At 55.4% G+C, this 18,198-nt stretch overlaps 1 protein-coding gene across 7 annotated transcripts in view; it reads right to left on the reverse strand.

Annotated features, from left to right (window-relative positions):
* Window positions 1–13,338, reverse strand: part of PLPP7 (phospholipid phosphatase 7 (inactive)) — a 94,982-nt gene extending 81,644 nt beyond the window's left edge. For 3 of the 7 annotated variants that reach the window (XR_010944789.1, XR_010944788.1, XR_010944790.1), the window contains exons 1-2: window positions 12,317–13,336; window positions 569–929 (exon numbers count right to left, since the gene is read on the reverse strand). Coding sequence is in view for 3 of the 7 variants with exons in the window: in XM_067742917.1 (XP_067599018.1) it covers window positions 569–929; window positions 12,317–12,767 (812 nt within the window). In the remaining 4 variants the exon portion in view is untranslated. Of the gene's footprint in view, window positions 1–568; window positions 930–8,064; window positions 9,213–12,316 lie in introns of those variants that run through there. The other 4 variants (XM_067742917.1, XM_067742918.1, XM_067742919.1 and 1 more) reach the window with 2 other exon arrangements.
* Window positions 13,339–18,198: the final 4,860 nt, after the last annotated feature.

Below are 18,198 nucleotides of genomic sequence, written 5' to 3' on the forward strand. Positions count from 1 at the left end.
CGTGAACGTCCAACAGAGTGTGTAGCATTTCCTGAAGTTATTTGACCACAAGACCATTTCTCTTCCCAACGTGTCTTGCAGGCTGGTGTCTGGTGGGGCACTCTTTGGAAAGCACTGCCCTAAGCTATCGATGACCATTAATGGCAATGGCACCTGTGTTGGGTGGTGGGTTGTGGGCATTTCGCTGGGCGGTGTGCTGTGGTCAGGTGGGCACAGCCAGGAACTCAACAGTCGTGATGGTGAAAGGACAAGATTAGACTCGGCCCCTCTCCCGCCATCCCGGTTCTCACCTGGTACCTCCAGAGCAGAAGCGGAGCAGGGCTATCCGCACGGCTGGGCCCCAGCCCGTCCACAGAGGGACTCAGGGTCTGATTGAAGGAGCAGGGGGCACCCAGCGTGATGGGAGGGATGTGCCAGTCACTGGTGGGCCCACCTGAGGTCACCAGCCTCCGCCGGCCCACGGGGAGATGGGCTGGGGCTGCCTGGTCCCCCCTCCCCTGCCAGCCCTATGTCCTCCTGCTGCCCCTCGGGCCACCCCCGGCCCCGGAGCCGCAGATGAACGGCTCACCAGGCGGAGATGAGCATCTGACAGGTGTTGGAGGACATCCAGACCAGCTCGACCAGGCGGAACTGGAAGTAGCCGATGACGAAGCCGGAGAGGACGTCGGTGATGTGGTGGCGGCCGATCATGACCCGAGACAGGCCCACGCAGAGGGCCCAGAGCACCAGCAAGACGCGCAGGGGCACCGCCAGCACCAGGTGGCTGAGGAAGAACTTGGAGACCATGGCCGCGCGGCTGGCGTGGCCGGCGGGGAAGGCGTAGACATCCATGGTGAGGTAGTCCAGGAGGCCGGGGCTCGTCTCAAACGGGCCGCGTCGCTTGATGAGCTTCTGCACGCCAGCCACCGTCATGATGTCCAGGAGCAGGGCTGTGGGCAGGAGAGAGAGGCCCCGAAGGCCGTCAGCGCCGCCTCCTGCGTGCTCTCCCCCCACTGCGCCTGGGCTTCCTTCACTTGAACCACGCGGGCCTCCGGGCAGGTTCCCACCTCGGGGCCTTTGCTTGTGCTGTTCCCTCTACCTCGAAGGCCCTTCCCTGGGATATCCGGACAGAGAAAAGTGCTGAATGAGAGAGTGGCGATCAGGGGTTTTGTGGGCCACTGGGGGCCCGTCGGAGGATCTCATCCTGACAAATGGGGCCCTGGGCTGGTGGTTTTTCTCAAAGGACTTCACTGAAGCCCCTGCCAGTCCCCAGAACAGGGTGTTACCATCGTCATCTTTTTTAAGTTGAACTGAAATTCACATAACACACAATGAACTTTTTTTTTTTTTTTTTTTTTTGCGGTACGCGGGCCTCTCACTGCTGTGGCCTCTCCCGTTGTGGAGCACAGGCTCCGGGCGCGCAGGCTCAGCGGCCATGGCTCACGGGCCCAGCCGCTCCGCGGCATGTGGGATCTTCCCGGACCGGGGCACGAACCCGTGTCCCCGGCATCGGCAGGCGGACTCTCAACCACTGCGCCACCAGGGAAGCCCCACAATTAACTATTTTTAAGTGTACAGTTCAGCGGCATTTAGTATATTCACAATGTTGTGCAACCGTCACCTCTATCGAGCTCCAAAAAGAAACCCAGCTCCCATCAAGCAGGTGGTCCCTGTCCCCCCTTCACCCAGCCCCTGGCAACCACCAGGCTGCTTCCCGTTTCTATGGATCTGCCTCTTCTAGACGTTTCATGTAAATGGAATCAGACAACACGTGACCTTTTGCGTCAGGCTTCTTTCACGTACCGTAATGTTTTTGAGGCCCATCTATGTTGTAGCAGGTATCAAAACTTCATTCCTTTTTTCATGGCTGACTATTATTCCATTGTCTGGACCTGCCACAATTTGCGTATCCATTCACTGCTGATGGAATCTGGGTTGTCTGTACATATTGGCTGCTGTGAATAATGCTGCTATGAACATCTGTGTACGAGTATTTGTGGAGAACCCGTTTTCCGTTCTTTTGGGCACATCCCTATGGGCGGAATTGCTCCATCACGTGTTAACTTTGTATAATTTGTTTTTTCTTTTGGCTGCGCCTCGTGGCTTGCAGGACCTCAGTTCCCCGACCAGGAATTAATTGAATCCGGGCCCTCAGCCGTGAAAGCTCTGTGTCTTAACCACTGGACCGCCAGGGAATTCCCTATGTAAAGTCTTTTGAGGAGCCACCAAACCGTTTTCCATGGCAGCTGTACCATATTGTCCTCATTTTACAGAAGACGAGACGAAGTCCTGGAGGTTGGAGCACCCCTGCCTGCTCCTCCTTCTTTCTGGATGTTTCCCTTTCCCTCCCTCTGACTTCTCCGTCATTGCCAGGCCTCAGCCTAAACGTCACACCCCCAGCGAGGCCTTCCCTGCCCTCCAGACAACACACGCTCTCCTCATGGCACTTACCCAGCCGCAACTAAGGAACCCGCTGGGTGGTGAGAGGTTTGGGGTTAACCCCTCACTTCCTCCCCACCACCATCACTTCACAGAAGGGGGGTCAAGCCAAATCTATTCTGTTCGTAGGCGTATGCCCAGGGTCAGACACAGGACGGCAGTCTCCAAATGTTAGCTGAGTCGCTGGCCTGGGGTGCGGAGCCAGAGGGGCGGGCTCCTTTCCCATCTGGGGAGCTTGGGGGAGAACTGGATCTCTGTCCGTCCTGTTCACCACCACCCCGCTGTGTGGCCTTGGAGAGGCTGCTCTGCCTCTCTGTGCCGTTAGACGAAGGCCCACGCCAAGGGCCCACTTTCATCCAGCTGATCACAGTGGCACCCGGTCAGCCAAAGTGGGGGCTTGCGAGTGCCACAGAGACCTGGGTTCGAGTCCCAGCCTCGGAGCCTCCTGACTGTGACCTTGGACAAGTCGTCTAACTTCCCCCACCTGTAACAAGGTATCCCAAACACCTGCCTCCCAGACGGGGTCTGACACAGTGCCTACAGGGTGACTGACTGTCCTGGGTTTGCCTGGGACACAGGGGTTTCTAGGACATAAGAAGTTCAGGGCTAAAACAGGGAAGTCCCAGCAAACGAGACGAGGTGGTCCCCCCGGGTGCCTGGCGCACCAGGAGGGCCAGAGAAGGGGGGAGGATTATGACCAAATGCCAGTTCAGTGCAGCCTGGCTCTGGGAACTTCCCTGGAAACTTTACAGGAGATACCGAAACTGCTGCTGCAACCCCTGCTGCTCAGAAATGAAAAAAAAACCCCAAAAAACAAAAAAAAACTTTTGGGAAAAAAATGACACGATAGATGTTACAAAATAGAAGACAAAATAAGATTTTTAAATCACCTGTAATCCTGCCACCCAGAGGCAGCCACCTTTCCAGAACCTTCTCTCCATCTATAGAGCGTAGATTTAATAAAAACTGTAACGTGCTCTACACACAACGTTCTGTAACCTGCTTTTGAAAGATGCCGGGTCACACCCCCCGGGACACCCATGGCTGCAGCGTCCGAGGTGCCCTGGCTTATTTACCTGACGGTCCCAGCGTTGGATGTCTACACTGCTCCCGGGTAACACTGCACTCCCTGGTCAGTGCAGAACTCTCTTCCTGCCCTCTGCAGGGTTGCTGTTGCAGTCTGGGCTCTTGGTTTGGGATTTGAAGCCCTGGCCTCCCCGGGGCCTGCCCCTCTCACTAGCCATAGGGCCAGCTGACGTTTGCCCACCCTGGGATGTGCCGGAGCAGCCAGGGAAGGGGCAGAAGCAGGAAATGGTGGATGGAAAGGCTGCCAGGCCATGAGGGGAGGAGCCTAAGGGAGGGAGGGAACCTTGTTCCACACCCCGCCCCGTATTTCCACGGCAACTGGTTCCCGGGAGCCAGGCCTCCCAGCCTGCATGCTGCTGACCCAGGTGGAGGCCAGGCCCAGGCTGGGAGCCATCTGGAGCCCGTGGGGGGGTGGGGGGGGGTGGTCACAGTCCCAGCAGGAGGGAGGGACCAACAGGGCAGGTGGGAGCTGGAGAGAGGCGGCTGCACCTGACCCCAGGGACCCTGAGGCTGACGGAGCAGCCCAGGCAGGAGGCCAGGCTTTTGAAAGTTGCCCCTCCCTCACCTTGTGACAGGCTCTCTCCACCTGGGGAGGAGGCAGTTCACAGGTGGGGGGTTAAACTTGCAGGTTTCAGAGTCACAGGTGGGGTTCAAGTTCCTCTGCTCATTAAGAACAAGTCCCTTCACCTGTCAGACCCTCTGTCTACCCACCTGTAACAGGGGTTATCACAGGATGAAATGAGCTCCTTAGTGTCTGCGAAGTATTTCGAACAGCCTGGTATGGGGCGTTTGATGCCATAGCTGCTGTTATTACTCCTAAGCTCCAGCCTGGCCTGACCCAGGTAAGCAACTTAAGGCTTTCAGACCCTGCAGACTGGGTGTCATCAAGCAGGGGCATTGGTGAGAGGGTTTCCTTCTCTGAGGTCTCACCAGCATAAAAATGATGTGGCCCAGGGCTTCCCTGGTGGCGCAGTGGTTGAGAATCTGCCTGCCAATTCAGGGGACACGGGTTCGAGCCCTGGTCCTGGTCTGGGAAGATCCCACATGCCGCGGAGCAACTAGGCCCTTGAGCCACAACTACTGAGCCTGCGCGTCTGGAGCCTGTGCTCCACAACAAGAGAGGCCGCGACAGTGAGAGGCCCGCACACCGCGATGAAGAGTGGCCCCCGCTCGCCACAACTAGAGAAAGCCCTCGCACAGAAACGAAGACCCAACACAGCCATAAATAAATAAATTAAATTTAAAAAAAAATGATGTGGCCCAAATTCCGAGACCCTCACCACCTGGAGGAAAGTCAGAGCATCCTGGGCCAGGGTCTGGAGCGGGCTAATGGGGGCCAGGATCAGGCCCTAAGGCAGATCAAACCATGACACTAGCCACTGGGAGGTGTGGGTCATCTATCTAATTGGTGACCAAGTTTCTCAGCTGAAAACCAGGGCTCAGCAAGTTGGCAAGTTCTTGTCGATTTAAATCTGCCTTCCCAGACGAGTGTAAACCACAGCAGAGGTGCCCAGAGAAAGCTGCTGGGTTCAGGAGGAAGGCGGGAGGGAGGGGCAGCATCGTGCGTCCACAGGCTGCCCAAGGGGGAAGCCATGCTCAGGGCCTCGCTCCCGCGTGGTGTCTGAAGGCAAGGCGGGCTTGTACCTTGGCCTCCCCAGGTGTCCCACTGCTCCTCGTGGGCTGTCAAGACCCACAGGCCAAGAAGGAGCAAGACCCACACCTCTCAAACTGTTTTAGCAGCAAAACATGTTTCCCCAACGTAAGTACACACAGAGACTCCGTATGTGAGCAGATGAAAGAGGCCGCCGCGTGGCTGAAGCTGGCGGGGGGGGGGGGACCCTCCCCTGCCCCCTCGAGAGGCTTCTGGGGCTGGCTGTGTGCCGTGACTTGAGAACCCCACATCTGGGCCTTTGGGAATCTGCTATTCCTGGCTGGCTCTGTCCCTCGCGGCCATAATGAGGTGGGGACGGCCCCACTGACCTGGGCCTCTCGGGACCACCGGGTCAGCCTGGCTGTCCAGCTGGCCCGGCCCAGCCTGTGCTTGGTTCATTCATTCACTTGAGCTGCAGGTCTTGGGCCTCGCTGGTTCCTGAGTATGGCAGGCGAGGGCCAGGCCTGGGGCTGGTGAACCAGGCTGGCAGGGTGCCAGGTGGCTTGGGCGGTGAGGGTGGGGAAGCTGTGCAGTCGTTAACACGGGGGCTCCTTTCAAGGTGTGGCACGCCCACAGCCTCTCCCCACATCACACTGCTGCTCCCTGGTTCTGAGAGTTGGGTGTAGAAGAGGCCATGGAGGGACGGCTCTCCAGCAGAGCTGGTGGCCCCCGGGGCCTCGCCGCTCCACTCACAGCCCCTCCCCCCACTCCCGCAGGCTGCTCGCACCCCCTCCAGCACCATGGCCATCCCTCGTGTGACTCTGATTCTGACACTGTCAGCGCATAATCTGGGGCCCAGAAATAGAAGCAAATGGCCCCGTCACTCAAGGCTCCGTGAATTCCACTCACACGGCCTGTTGAGCTCCCTGACCTACATTCCCTCCTGGAATGGGAGGGGGGCAGGGGGCCCATGTGGGGAAAGGTCCTCTTGGCAGCAAGCTCAGGGGCCAGAGTCAGGAGGGGCCGAAGCCGCGCCACCTGCCCCGACTTGCTGTGTGACCCGGGCTGCTCACCTACCCTCCCTGGGCCTCAGGGCAGAGGCTGCACACCTGGGCTCCAGGATCAGAGACCGGCGTCAAGGTCGACTGCTTGTGAATTTCATGACCTTGGCACGTCTCTCCCGCTGAGCTTTCTCTCTTTCTCCCTGTAAATCGGTCTAAACTTTCTGAAGGGCATCTGGCTTCAGACTCAGAAGTCTTTCCAACAGGCCTCCCTTGACTCAGGCCTTCCATCTGTAAGACTATCTCCTTGGGAAGTAATTACGGATGTGCCCCACATCAAGGATGTCCACTGCAGCGTTTTTTGTAACACTGAAAACCCCAAACCAACCCAATGCCCTTGAGTCGGAGACAGACGGGAGAAACCGCGGTGGAGCTCTCTGGGGCCACTCTGGGGCGAATGATGAAGCTGATGTGTATTTATAGCCACCGAAGGATAGCTACAGGGTTTAAGTGGAAAAGGCCAACGACCAAACTGGATTTACAGTACGATGCCGTTTTTGTAAAATAAGATGTTAATGTGTTTATACAGAGAAAAAAGTCTGGAAGGTACCACGCTAAGTGTTAACAGCGCTTCTAGCTGGGTGGGTTGATGAGGGCGATTTTTGGTGTCTTTCTGTAATTCTGCATTAAAATTCTTCTTACCATGAAGGTGCATGACTTGTGCACATTTAAAAAGAGTTATTTTGGGCTTCCTTGGTGGCGCAGTGGTTAAGAATCCGCCTGCCAGTGCAGGGGACACGGGTTCAAGCCCTGGTCCAGGAAGATCCCACATGCCACAGAGCAACTAAGCCCGTGCGCCACAACTACTGAGCCTGCGTGCCACAACTACTGAAGCCCGCACACCTAGAGCCCGTGCTCCGCCGCAAGAGAAGCCACTGCAATGAGAAGCCCGCACACTGCAACGAAGAGTAGCCCCCACTCGCTGCAACTAGAGAAAGCCCGGGTGCAGCAACGAAGACCCAACACAGCCAAAAATAAATAAAATAAGTTAAAAAAAAAAAAGAGTTATTTTTACAAAAAGACAAGTATTGCATGATTCTGCTTTTATGAGGTCCCTAAAGTAGGCAGATTCATAGAGACAGAAAGTAGATTAGAGGTTGCCAGAGGCTGGGGAGGGGGGCTGGGGAGTTAGTGTTTAACGGGTGCAGAGTTTCAGTTGGGGAAGATGAAAGAAATTCTGGAGATAGATGGTGGGGACAACTGCACAACGATGTGAATGTACTTAATGCCACTGAACTGGACACTTAAAAATGGTGAAAATGGTGAATTTTATGTCATGTGTATTTTAGCCTGGAGGGACCATTTCGCTGAGCCCCGCTGAGATGATGAGAAGTGAAGCTGGGGGCAGGGTGGAGAACGTCCTACCTCTGCGGAGCTGCGCTGGTGTCTCCAGCAGGAGGGCTCCTGACCGTGAAGGTTTGGGATCAGAGTCTAAAGGTCCATCAGCTAGGGACAGGCTATGCAGACCTCCTGGAGGGCTTGTCACCTGAGCTGTGCCCAAGAGCAGGGGCCGGTGGGCTGGGATGAGACAGCTGACACGACAGATTATATGGAGGGTGGGTGGGGGGGAGGGGATGCTGTGAGATGCTTGGGGCAGGTGGGGGCGGCGCTGCCAGGTTGAGGGTGCAGGTTCTGGTTTCTGAACCCCTCGTGCTTGGTGTGAAGGGAGGAGTGGGGCCGAGATGGAAGGTTCATAGCCCAGAAGGCCCAGTAGGGCCATGAGAATGAGGCCAAGCCGGGCAAAACGCCACAGGAGGTCATTTTAGAAGCATATGATATGCTAGTTTGGGCGCAGAGAAAAATCCAGAGACCCATGACCCAAACTGCAACGGAGGTTATTCCTGGGGAAAGGACTTAAGGGAAACAGTCACTTTCTTCATCACCTGCCGTCGTCTGAATTTTCCTTACCGTGAGGAAGTGCAGTGAAAAGGTGCTCAACATCACTCCTCATTAAGGAAGCACAAATCAAAACCACAACGAGATGCCACGTTTCACACCCATCAGGACGGCTGTTATATAAAAAGAAAAGTGCTGGCAAAGAACACTTGTGGAGAAACTGGAGCCCTTTTGCACTGCTGGTGGGAATGTAAAATGGTGTAGCTGCTGTGGGAGATAGTCTGGGGGTTCCTCAAAAAATTAAACATAGGATCCAGCAATTCCATCCTGCTTCTATACCCAAAAGAAGTGAGAGCACGGACTTGAACAGATATTTGTACACCCATGTTCACAGCAGCATTATTCACAATAGCCAGAAGGTAGATGATGGATAAACAAAATGTGGTCTGTCCATAGCATGGAGTATTATGCAGCCTTGAAAAAGAAGGAGGTGCTGACACCTGCTACGACATGGATGAACCTTGAGGACGGGCTGCTAAGTGAAATCAGTCAGGTATTAAAAGACAAATACTGTATAATGCTATTGATATGAGGTCCCTAGACTCGTCAGATTCATAGAAACAGAAAGCAGAATGGTGGGTGTTGGGGGCTGTGGGGAGAGGGATGGGGATTTAGTGTTTAATGGGAGCCGAGTTTCAGTTTGGGAAGATGGAAAAGTTCTGGCAATGTGAATGTACTTAATGCTAGTATACACTTAAAAATGGTTAAAATGGTAAGTTTTATGTTATGTCTATTTAACCAAAATTTTAAAAATGACATAGAAAAAAAAAGAATGTATAGTTTTTATAATCAGGGACATTTCAATAAAGATTCTTTTATAGATCATGGAAATAAGACATGGAAGGCATTTTCCACCAAGGACAGGCCCATGGGGGAACCAGGATGGGCTTGGTGAACGGGGATGGCCTGGGTCCCCTGTCACCTGGCCCCCTTTGGGATCATCAAGTCAGGTGTTGCAGGGGAAGGACAAAGGAGGGGATCAGGTCATCTCACAGGTGTCTAGAGCTTGGAGGGGACCTGGAGGGACCCTGGACCTGGGACTTCTTTTGATGCTGGCAATGGCGATGAGGATGGTGATCACTGATGCCCAAGCATCAGCTGGCATTCGTATGAGCCATGCACTTTCGTGTAATGCTTCAGGGAAGTGTCCCAGCAGCCCACTAGACAGATGAGGAAAATGAGACTCAGAGAGGCAAAGTCATTTGCCCCGGTTCCCACAGCTGGGCCAGGATTTGCACCCAGGTCCGGCCAACTCTGGAGCCAAGCTTGTGCCAGCTGCCAAGATCCCTTCTGGCTTTGACGTTTCCAGTCTAGGCAGCACAGCACACTCTTGGGGAGGAACGCAGGGACCAGAGCAGAGAACTTCCTCCCGGCCCAGCGGGGACTCTTCCCGGGTCCGGTGTCTGGAGCTCCATTTTCCGAGGCTCCTGAGTTTTCCGCTTTGGGGCCAAGGAGAGCCCAAGTGCCAGTTGTAGAGGGGAAGGGCTCTGCCCTCAGGACTCTGCTGGGTGCCCTGGTGCTCAGAGCAGGGCGGGCGGGACCAGGCAGGGCCCCCTCATCCCTCAGGGCCCTGAAGCTTCCAGGTCTGCCTGCCACCCACTGTGCTAAGAGCTTTACCAGCTCCCCTTGAATCCCCACCACAGTCCTGAAGCCCCATGTACAGATGAGGAAACTGAAGCTCGGGGATGGGAACGGACTTGAGCAGACTGAGTAAGGGTCAGAGTGAGGACCCGGACAAAGTCCATTCCAACCTCAGAGCTCCAGGATTGAAAGGCCGCCCAGGCCCCCAAAGACGAAAGCAAAGACAGATCTGTGCACAGTTTGTGCTCCACGGATGGTCTTTCTTCCCTGGGCAGAGAGTGGAGTGGGCAGCTCTTCTTGGCGGGTCAGGTCAGAGCTGTGGGATTAACCCGCCTTGGCTATCTGCTGCAGTTTACAGGGTCCACATCCCCACGAGATGCCCCAGGCCCACAGACCACCCTGTCCATTCTGAGCAGCTGCTCTGTGCCGGGCTCTTGTCTCTCTGTCATGTCGGTACCTGGATGCGCCAGCAAAGGTGCTGGTAAAAGAGAAAACTCTTCCCAGGCGCCTCCTCGCTACTCACAAGCTTCAGCGTGGACTGCGTGGTAAGCCCGACCCGCAGACGGATGCTGAGGGGGGTGGGGGGCAAGGGGTTTGCAGCCTGGAGGACTTGGATTTGCTTCCCAGACCTACCACTTACGGGCACGTGGGGGCGGGCAAGTCCCTTGACCCCTCTGAGCCTCAGTTAACTCTGTGAAGTGGGTGTATTAATATTTACATTACACGGTCATTAAAAAGATTTTAAAATCATGAAATACAGGACATTCAGGGCATAGTACTTGGTACATAGTGAAGCTCAATACATGATGATTTTAAAAACTTAGAAATGACTGTCCTTCTTATTCAAGAAGGGAGGCACCTCGAACTTTGCTCTTCACCCTATGAAGCAAGCTCCTTTGTGTCCCCAGAATCTGGTTGCTGGAAAGAGCCAGAAGCCGCATCTCAACAAACTGTTAAGATGTTAAGAGTTGTTCCCAGCTCTAGTCCTGGCCCCATCAATGACTAGCTACGTGGCTGTGGACAAATCATCTCCCTGTAGAAGTGATGATGTGGTTTATGCAAAACCGGGCACGGAGCAAGCGCTGAGCAAATTATGAACACAGCTTCACCACCTCCATCATCTTACGTGGGAGGAATGTGCAGACAAGGTCTAGGGAGCAGGTTTGAGGGGTGGCTCAAGGATGCTTTCCCACCCCCATCCTTGGACACCTGACCCCCAACACAGTTTTCTTGAGCTACTGCTCTGTGTCAGGCTGCAGCGGGCACCGGGGAAACTGTGGGTAATGAGACCAGGGTTGTGCCCCCCGCAAACACCCGGCCCAGCACCTGGGCCACCTTGCTCTGTCCCTCTGTCCCAAGCCCAGGGCACGTTGCCTGAAAAGAGCACAGGCCTGGATGTCAGGTGCAGATCTTCAGACCTGGTGCAAATCTCCCGCTCTGAAGCTCTGGTCAGGTTGCTTTATTTACAGGAGTCTCAGTTTCCTAATCTGTAAAGTGGGCATGGTAATAGCACCAGTCCCATGGGACTGTTTGGCATAGGAACAAGTAATGTAAACCATTTAGGAATAAGAACAAGAAAACGTTGATGGTACCAGACCCAGCCATCTCCTGCACGAGCAACTGCTGTTCTCCCCTCCCTACATCCCACCCACAGAGTGTCCACCCCAGATGCTCTGAGACCTGAGTGGGGAGCCACACTGTGTTGCAACTTCCCCTGGGATGGCAGTTCTCAGTGGCCCAACACACACCCCTTTGGAAGTGGGACCCCTTGTCAGTGTCTGCTTAGCCTGAGCCATTCCCCCCGCCACCGACTTGTGCCCCAGATCGTGGCTGTGCTGGGAAGGGCCAGGAGATCAACATGGCCCACCGTGGAGGGTGGCAGCATTGGGTCCCCGAGCACCTGGGGGATCTGGAGGTGGCTGCAGGGTGGGCCGCGTGGGGGCTGGGCATCACCTCCTGGAGAGAGGGGAAGGCCTGCTTTCCACATGGCACCCACGTGGCACCTGGCACAGGGCAGAGCTCAACTGAAAGACGCTGGTGACAAAGACTTTGCAAAAACAAACCAAAGCTCACCAGGCCCTCCTCTCCTCCAGCGACTCACCCAGGGAAGCGGTACGTAAGGACTCCAGGAGGCCATGAGTGGGTGGGAGCCCCAGACTGGACCCCTGCACCCCCAGGCCCTGTGGGAGGATCCCGGGTGGCTTGCAGGGTCCCTGAGCCAAGCAGCGGGTTGATGGGAGCAGCTCACAAGTGCTGCCTGCAAGCAGCCTAGGAACTCAAGGACCCCAGCCTATGGGATGGGGTGTTACAGGGTTAGACACCTCACTGCAGAGCACCCGCCAGACTCCTGGCCACTTCCCTCGAGGTCACGGCCTCCAGCACCCCTGTTCAAGCTGCTTCTGGGGCGGCGGTTCAAGCTACTCCTTCCCCAGAGCAGGGCCCTTCCTCAGAAGTTCCCGCTGGGGCCCCGCATTCTCAAGGCCCTCACTTTGCAGGGGGCTGTCATCTGGGCATCCTCAGCTCTCTCTTCCCCAAGCCGGAGGCTTGCCTGTTTCTGGGGCACCCTCCCTGCCTAACCTCATTAAATTGTTCCAGTCGGTTTCTGAGGGCCCCGCTGGTCCTGCTGGGGTGGGCTCCCTCCCCGGGCCTGGCGGGGTGGGTGGTGGACGGCGGGCACACTCACCCAGAAGTAGGTTCATGAGCACCTCCTGGCCGGCCAGCGTGCTGCTTTTCACCAGGCAGAGGATGGTACCCCCGATCCAGGGGATGCCGTGGCCTGTGATGCCAATGAGCTTGACCATGGAGCGGGCGCTGGCCCAGGACGCAGCCCGGCCGGCGCACACCCCCAGGCGCTTGGACATGCAGATGTCAATGGCCAGCAGGGAGTTGAAGGCGATGCCCTTGAAGGAGGGGTTCAGCTGCATGCAGTCTTCCTCGGGCAGCTGCTGAGACTGGCGCCGCTCGCGGGCCCCATCGCCAGGGCACGAGGGCTGTGCCGAGGGGCCCGAGGCCTTCCTGCCCGAGCTGCGGGGCTCCGGCGCCCCCTTCGGGGGCTGGTTCAGGGACAGGAACTCGGCCCGGTTGAGGATGTTGTTGCGGTCCCGGGCCCGGGCCCGGCTCTGGGAGGCAGGCATGGTGACAGTCACCCAGCGAGGGCCGGTGCCAGCCTGGCTGTGAGGCCCTTCTCTCCAAAGACGGAAGCCTGGAGCCTCCGTTGCTCCCGGCCTCCCCTCCTGCTCTGCGGCAGCTGTTAAATATAGAGTGCGGGACTGCACATGGCTGCTTACCTCCGGCTGCCACCAGGCTCCCAGGGAATGTCAGTGCCAGCTGGGCAGCCAATCGAGCCCCCCAGTGCGGGCCAGCGCCAATGGAGCCACCCAGGAGGTGGACACGTCCACAGCTGCAGCCTGGCTGCCTCGGGCCTGGGCTATTTAAATCTTCCAATGGCTCGCTCCCGGGGTTTGGGGGACTCTGGGAAATGTAGTCCTCCTGCTGCTCTGGCCTCGGCTGTGTCCCAGGCCAGAGGCCTAGATGGGGGCCCCCGACTCAGTCCTGCTTTGACCAGCTTCCCTCTGAGCAGGCCAGACCCCTGTGAGCCAGGCCCGCCTGACCCACTGGCCTGGACAGCTTGGACCTGGTCCCATGGACTAGACAGTGGAGTCCAGGCCAAAGGCCTCTCCGGACACCAGATGGAGTGAATGACGTCACTGAAAGCATCACCCGGGGTCCACTGCGGCTGGGCCCAGCCCCTCCCCTCTGTGACAGCATTTCATTAAGCTGGCAGGCTGGGCTTTTCTATTTTCAATCAGTCTTGAATCGGGCTTCAGTGCATGACCGTTCAATCAAATGGCAATCTGTAAGATTCGATTTCCATTAGAGGGAGGGGTAATTAATTGGTTGGTAATGGATCTGCCCCTCGGAGGTGGCCTCCACTGCCCGGAAGCTTTGCGAAGGACAGTATCACTTAAAGCAGCTTCAGGCAACCCAGTAACTAGTTCCCGAGCTCCTGGACCTGTGCTAGGTGCCTGGAACACTGCAGCGAGTGGAACACATTGCATGCGTCCCCGTCCCCAGGAAGCTCACAGTTCAGAGGGGATTAAACGAATGACACGTGTGAATAATTGCAAGCGTGCAGATGTGTTGCAGGATCATAGAACAGGGCTCCGGGCCTGGCCTGGGAGTTGTGGAGGGCTTTCCCCCGGAAGGAAAGGCAGGTGAGAGGCCCTGGGCGCGGGAGAGCGTACCTCCTGCCCTCCTGCGAGGTCTGGGGGCCCGTGTGGCAGTACATGGACCGAGGGGGCAAGAGAGGCTGCAGACCCAGAGAGGGGCAGACCACGAGGGCCCAGCCGAGGGTTTGGGGTTTGAGTCTGGCCTCCCTGACTGCAGGAACCCAAAGGCTCCACAGCCCTTTTAGGGCTGACTGGGCCCAGCCTCAAGGGGAAGCCACTGGTTTAGGGCAAGCAGCAGAGTCAGGGGTGAACGCCCTGGTCTCATGATTCGCGGCACCCAAGGCCTGTCTGCCCAGCGGGGATGAAGGCGGGAGTCCTTCCAAGCGTGGAGACCCCCGTGAAGCCCCAGGCCCACCCCACAGCCTCCCAGGGACCAGGGCCAGAGCCTCCCAAGGACAGGAAGCTGCCTGGGGTGGGAGCCAGTGCTCTGTGGTCACAGGACACCAGCCTGGGGTCTCCAGAGTCAGACAGATGAGGAATAACCTGGGGCTCTGCCACCAACTAGCTGTGGGAACTCAAGCAAGTCACTTGGCCTCTCTGGGCCTAGTTTTCTCCTCTTGTAACATGGGAACACTAGTGCCCACCTTCCAAGAGCTGTTGTGAAGTCAATGAGATGACGTTTGTAAACTGCTGAGAAGGGTCCCTGCCTCACAGTGAGCCTTCAAGCCTGTGGGTCAGGAATTGGTCCCTATTTAACAAACAAGGCAAAGTCCTCTCTCCCTCTGAGTGCCCCCGTCAGAAGGACTCACCCCCAAGGTCTGGCCCCCACTCCGTACCTGGCTGGGAAGCCAGACACCAAGAACCCTCAGTCTGGGGCTCCTCGTGGACTCCCCGGCACCTCTCTTGCAGAGTGTTCCCCTCAGAACACGCACCCACAGAGAAGGACGTCCCAGGCTGTGTCACATCCCTCCCTCTTGGGTGTGGCCAAAATGACCTGTGCTGTCTCGTCCTGGACCCTGCACAGATGCACATGAAGATGTGCACAGAATGCATGGGTAGTGGGCAGTGTACTGTGCTCTCTATTTGCTTTAGTTTATTGACACCATATAGCCAACCTTCCTGTGAAGTCAGGACATCATCCCCACTTTACAGACAAGGAAGCTGAGGCTCAGAGGGGTGAGACCCAAAAGAGGTGAGGCCCAACTCCCAAGAAGTCCCTGGGGTGGGATACAAGGGCCTCCAGACTCAGATGCCTCAGACCACAGGGACCTGGATGTGCCCACTTAGCTGTCCACCAGGGCACTCACCCCACTCTCCCTGGGTGGGGCCCATGACCTGGGCTGACCTCAGGAGGGGAGGAGAAGCCCAGCCCAGAAAGGGGCTATTAATACCCAGAGGCCTGTGTCAGCACTTTGGCCTGGAAAGAGCTGCTGGCAGGTTCTGAGGGCTACAATGGGCTCCATGCTGGGGAGGGCCATGGAGTCTGACTGGACTTTGGCCTAGGAGTGGTGAAAAGTGGGCTCTGGGCTGGGACAACCCTGGGTTCAAACCCCTCAGCAACCTCTACCTTAGTGACTGCAGGCAAGTCCTGCTAGCACTCCTGGCCTCTGTTTCCCCCTCAGGGGGCTGGTGAGAGCCACTCACTCAGACTGAGACCTTCTCCTCCATCTGTAAGTTAGAGTGACCTTGTTCACACTCTCAGACAGCTGAGAAGCAGGCACCATCCCTTTATGAGCACCTACCATAGCCCACACAGTCCCACTTCTCAAGAGTCTTAGAATTCATTCATTCATTGAATTGATGCTTTCATTGATCTCTTCCTGCAGTTTAGTTGGGGAGATAGGATAAACACCCGTGAAATAGCTAGCCAGTTTATAAAACAATACACTTTTACCGATAGCCTTATTTTTTTCTTACTGTCAAAATGTTATGGTCTTACTGCAATAAATTCAATAAATACAGATGATCTATATCTAACGATCTAGATATAATCCTACTGCCTGGAGACCACCACTGTTAACATGAGGGTGGTCAGGCTATAAAGGGATTCTCTCTTGTCTCATTTCCAATGATTGAAATGTTTTATGACAACCAAGTATTACTTTAATAATCAGAAAGAATATCTATTAAACAAACTATACCTATATATATTATATATATATAGATATATGCTTTTAAAATATGATTGTATTATACATCCTTTAAAAAATAACCTCCGCTTTTCACTTAACAATATAAACCTGCTGGGACTTCCCTGGTGGCGCAGTGGTTAAGAATCTGCCTGCCAATGCAGGGGACATGGGTTCGATCCCTGGTCCTGGAAGACCCCACATGCTGGGGAGCAACTAAGCCCGTGCGCCACAACTACTGAGCCTGCGCTCTAGAGCCCGTGAGCCATGACTCCTGAGCCCGTGAGCCACAACTACGGAAGCCCACGTGCCTAGAGCCCGTGCTCTGCAACAAGAGAAGCCACCACAATGAGAAGCCCACGCACCGCAACGAAGAGTAGCCCCCGCTTGCCGCCACTAGAGAAAGCCTGCGTGCAGCAACGAAGATGCAACGCAGCCAAAAATAAATAAATAAAATAAATAAATTTATGAAAAAGAAAAAAAGAGACCCAATGCAGCCAAAAATAAATAAACAAAAAAAATATATATAAACCTGGCAATGTCTCCATGACAACCCATCATTTTTTGATGGCTCCTTGGCATTTTGTCATGTGGACGGGCCATCCTTTATGTAAGCCACTCCCTATTATTAGACATGCAGGTTGTTTGCATTTTGTGACTATTTGAAACTATTATGGCCTAGCTATCCTTCTATATACACCCCTGTGCGCTAAAGCAGGAGATAAATAAGTGGTTAAAGTGGCAAGTACCAAATAAAAGTGTGTTCCGATGCAACCCCATGGAGTCCAGTGGGTCATCCTGAGCCACCTACTGCAGCACTCAGACCTGGAAGAGCAGCACAGGGTCGGAGACACTTCCAGCCAACATGGCAAGTCTAACCACACGTTTCCTGGGTTTGTTAGAGTTGAAGAAGAGAAGGTTAGAGTGGTGACATCACCTGTGAGGCCCCAGAGCTGGTCAGGCAAGGCCAGAGTTAGGATGTGGGCTGGCTGGTCCCTGTAACTCTGAGCCTGTGGGCTGTCTTCCTGGCCAGGTATCCCACAGCTTCTCCATTCCCTGTCTGCTTGACCTCATCTTTCACTCACTCATTTGCTCACTCACTCTTGGACCACTTTTTTTAAAACATTATTTTTATTTATTTATTGGCCACGCAGCACGTGGGGTCTTATTTCCCCGACCAGGGATCGAACCCACGCCCCCTGCACTGAGTCTTAACCACCGGACCACTGGAGGTCCCTGGAATACTTTTTGAGGTCTGCTGTGTGTCAGGCCCTCTCCCCACGCAAGGACCAGTGGGAAGTACAAAGATGGCTCTGAGGTGGCCCCACGTGTGCAGACCACCTGGCCTGCCCAGAATCACTGCCCCACCTGGCCCTAGGTCCACATCACCTCCCTATTGTAGCACTGTCCATTGCTGAGAGAGGGGTGTGGTGTGCAGTGAAGTGACTCAGGCCTCAGTCCAAAGCCCTTGCCCTAAGCATACGCTGCCTGTCACCTGAAAGCAGGAGAGGTTTTCTGGCAGCATCCTGGGACCTAGAGCCACTTGGACACTGTAGTCACTTGTTATTTGCGGTCTTTAAATGTTTAAGATAGGCTGACGACTACTACTGAGTGTATTCATCATTAACTTGTACTTAACTCTGCTCCGTGCCAGACTCAGAGATACGTGTGTGTCAACAGTCCCTGCAACTTCATAAACAGGCTCTTAGTCCCCGTGGTACACGTGAGAACACCAAAGCTCAGAGGTTAAGGGATTCTCTCTGGACCACGGAGTCAGCCAGCGAGGTACCCCGGGATTCAGACATCACCCCAACCCCCCTTCCCCTCTCCCTCTCTTTTCCTTTTCCCTTGGCCAGTTTCTTTTCTAACATGCCATACACTTATTTATTCTGTGTGTGCCCAGGGTCTGTGTCCTCCTAGCAGAGTGTCAGCCCACGAGGCAGGGTCTGTTGTCTATCCTTTCCTTTGTGGGGCAAGGTGCCCAAGGAGTGCGTGGCACCTAGCAGGCATGCAATAAATATGTATTGAATGAATGGCTGTCTGATTCTGAGGGCTGGACTCTGATCTACTACAAACCTTGCCATCAAAGACGATGGCCAAGAGGAGTCGGGTTATTTGGGGTAATGACCCCAAAACAGGAGGGGAAGGGGTGTGAAGCTCCACTCTGGGGAGACGCACAGCTGGAGGGGAGAGCAGGGAGGGGCAGCGGCGGGGGGTCCCTGCCAGGACGGCGAAGCAGCCCTGAGAAAAGCATTTTTCGTCACCGC

This window comes from Pseudorca crassidens, chromosome 7 (assembly GCF_039906515.1).
Source record: "Pseudorca crassidens isolate mPseCra1 chromosome 7, mPseCra1.hap1, whole genome shotgun sequence".
NCBI lineage: Eukaryota > Metazoa > Chordata > Mammalia > Artiodactyla > Delphinidae > Pseudorca > Pseudorca crassidens.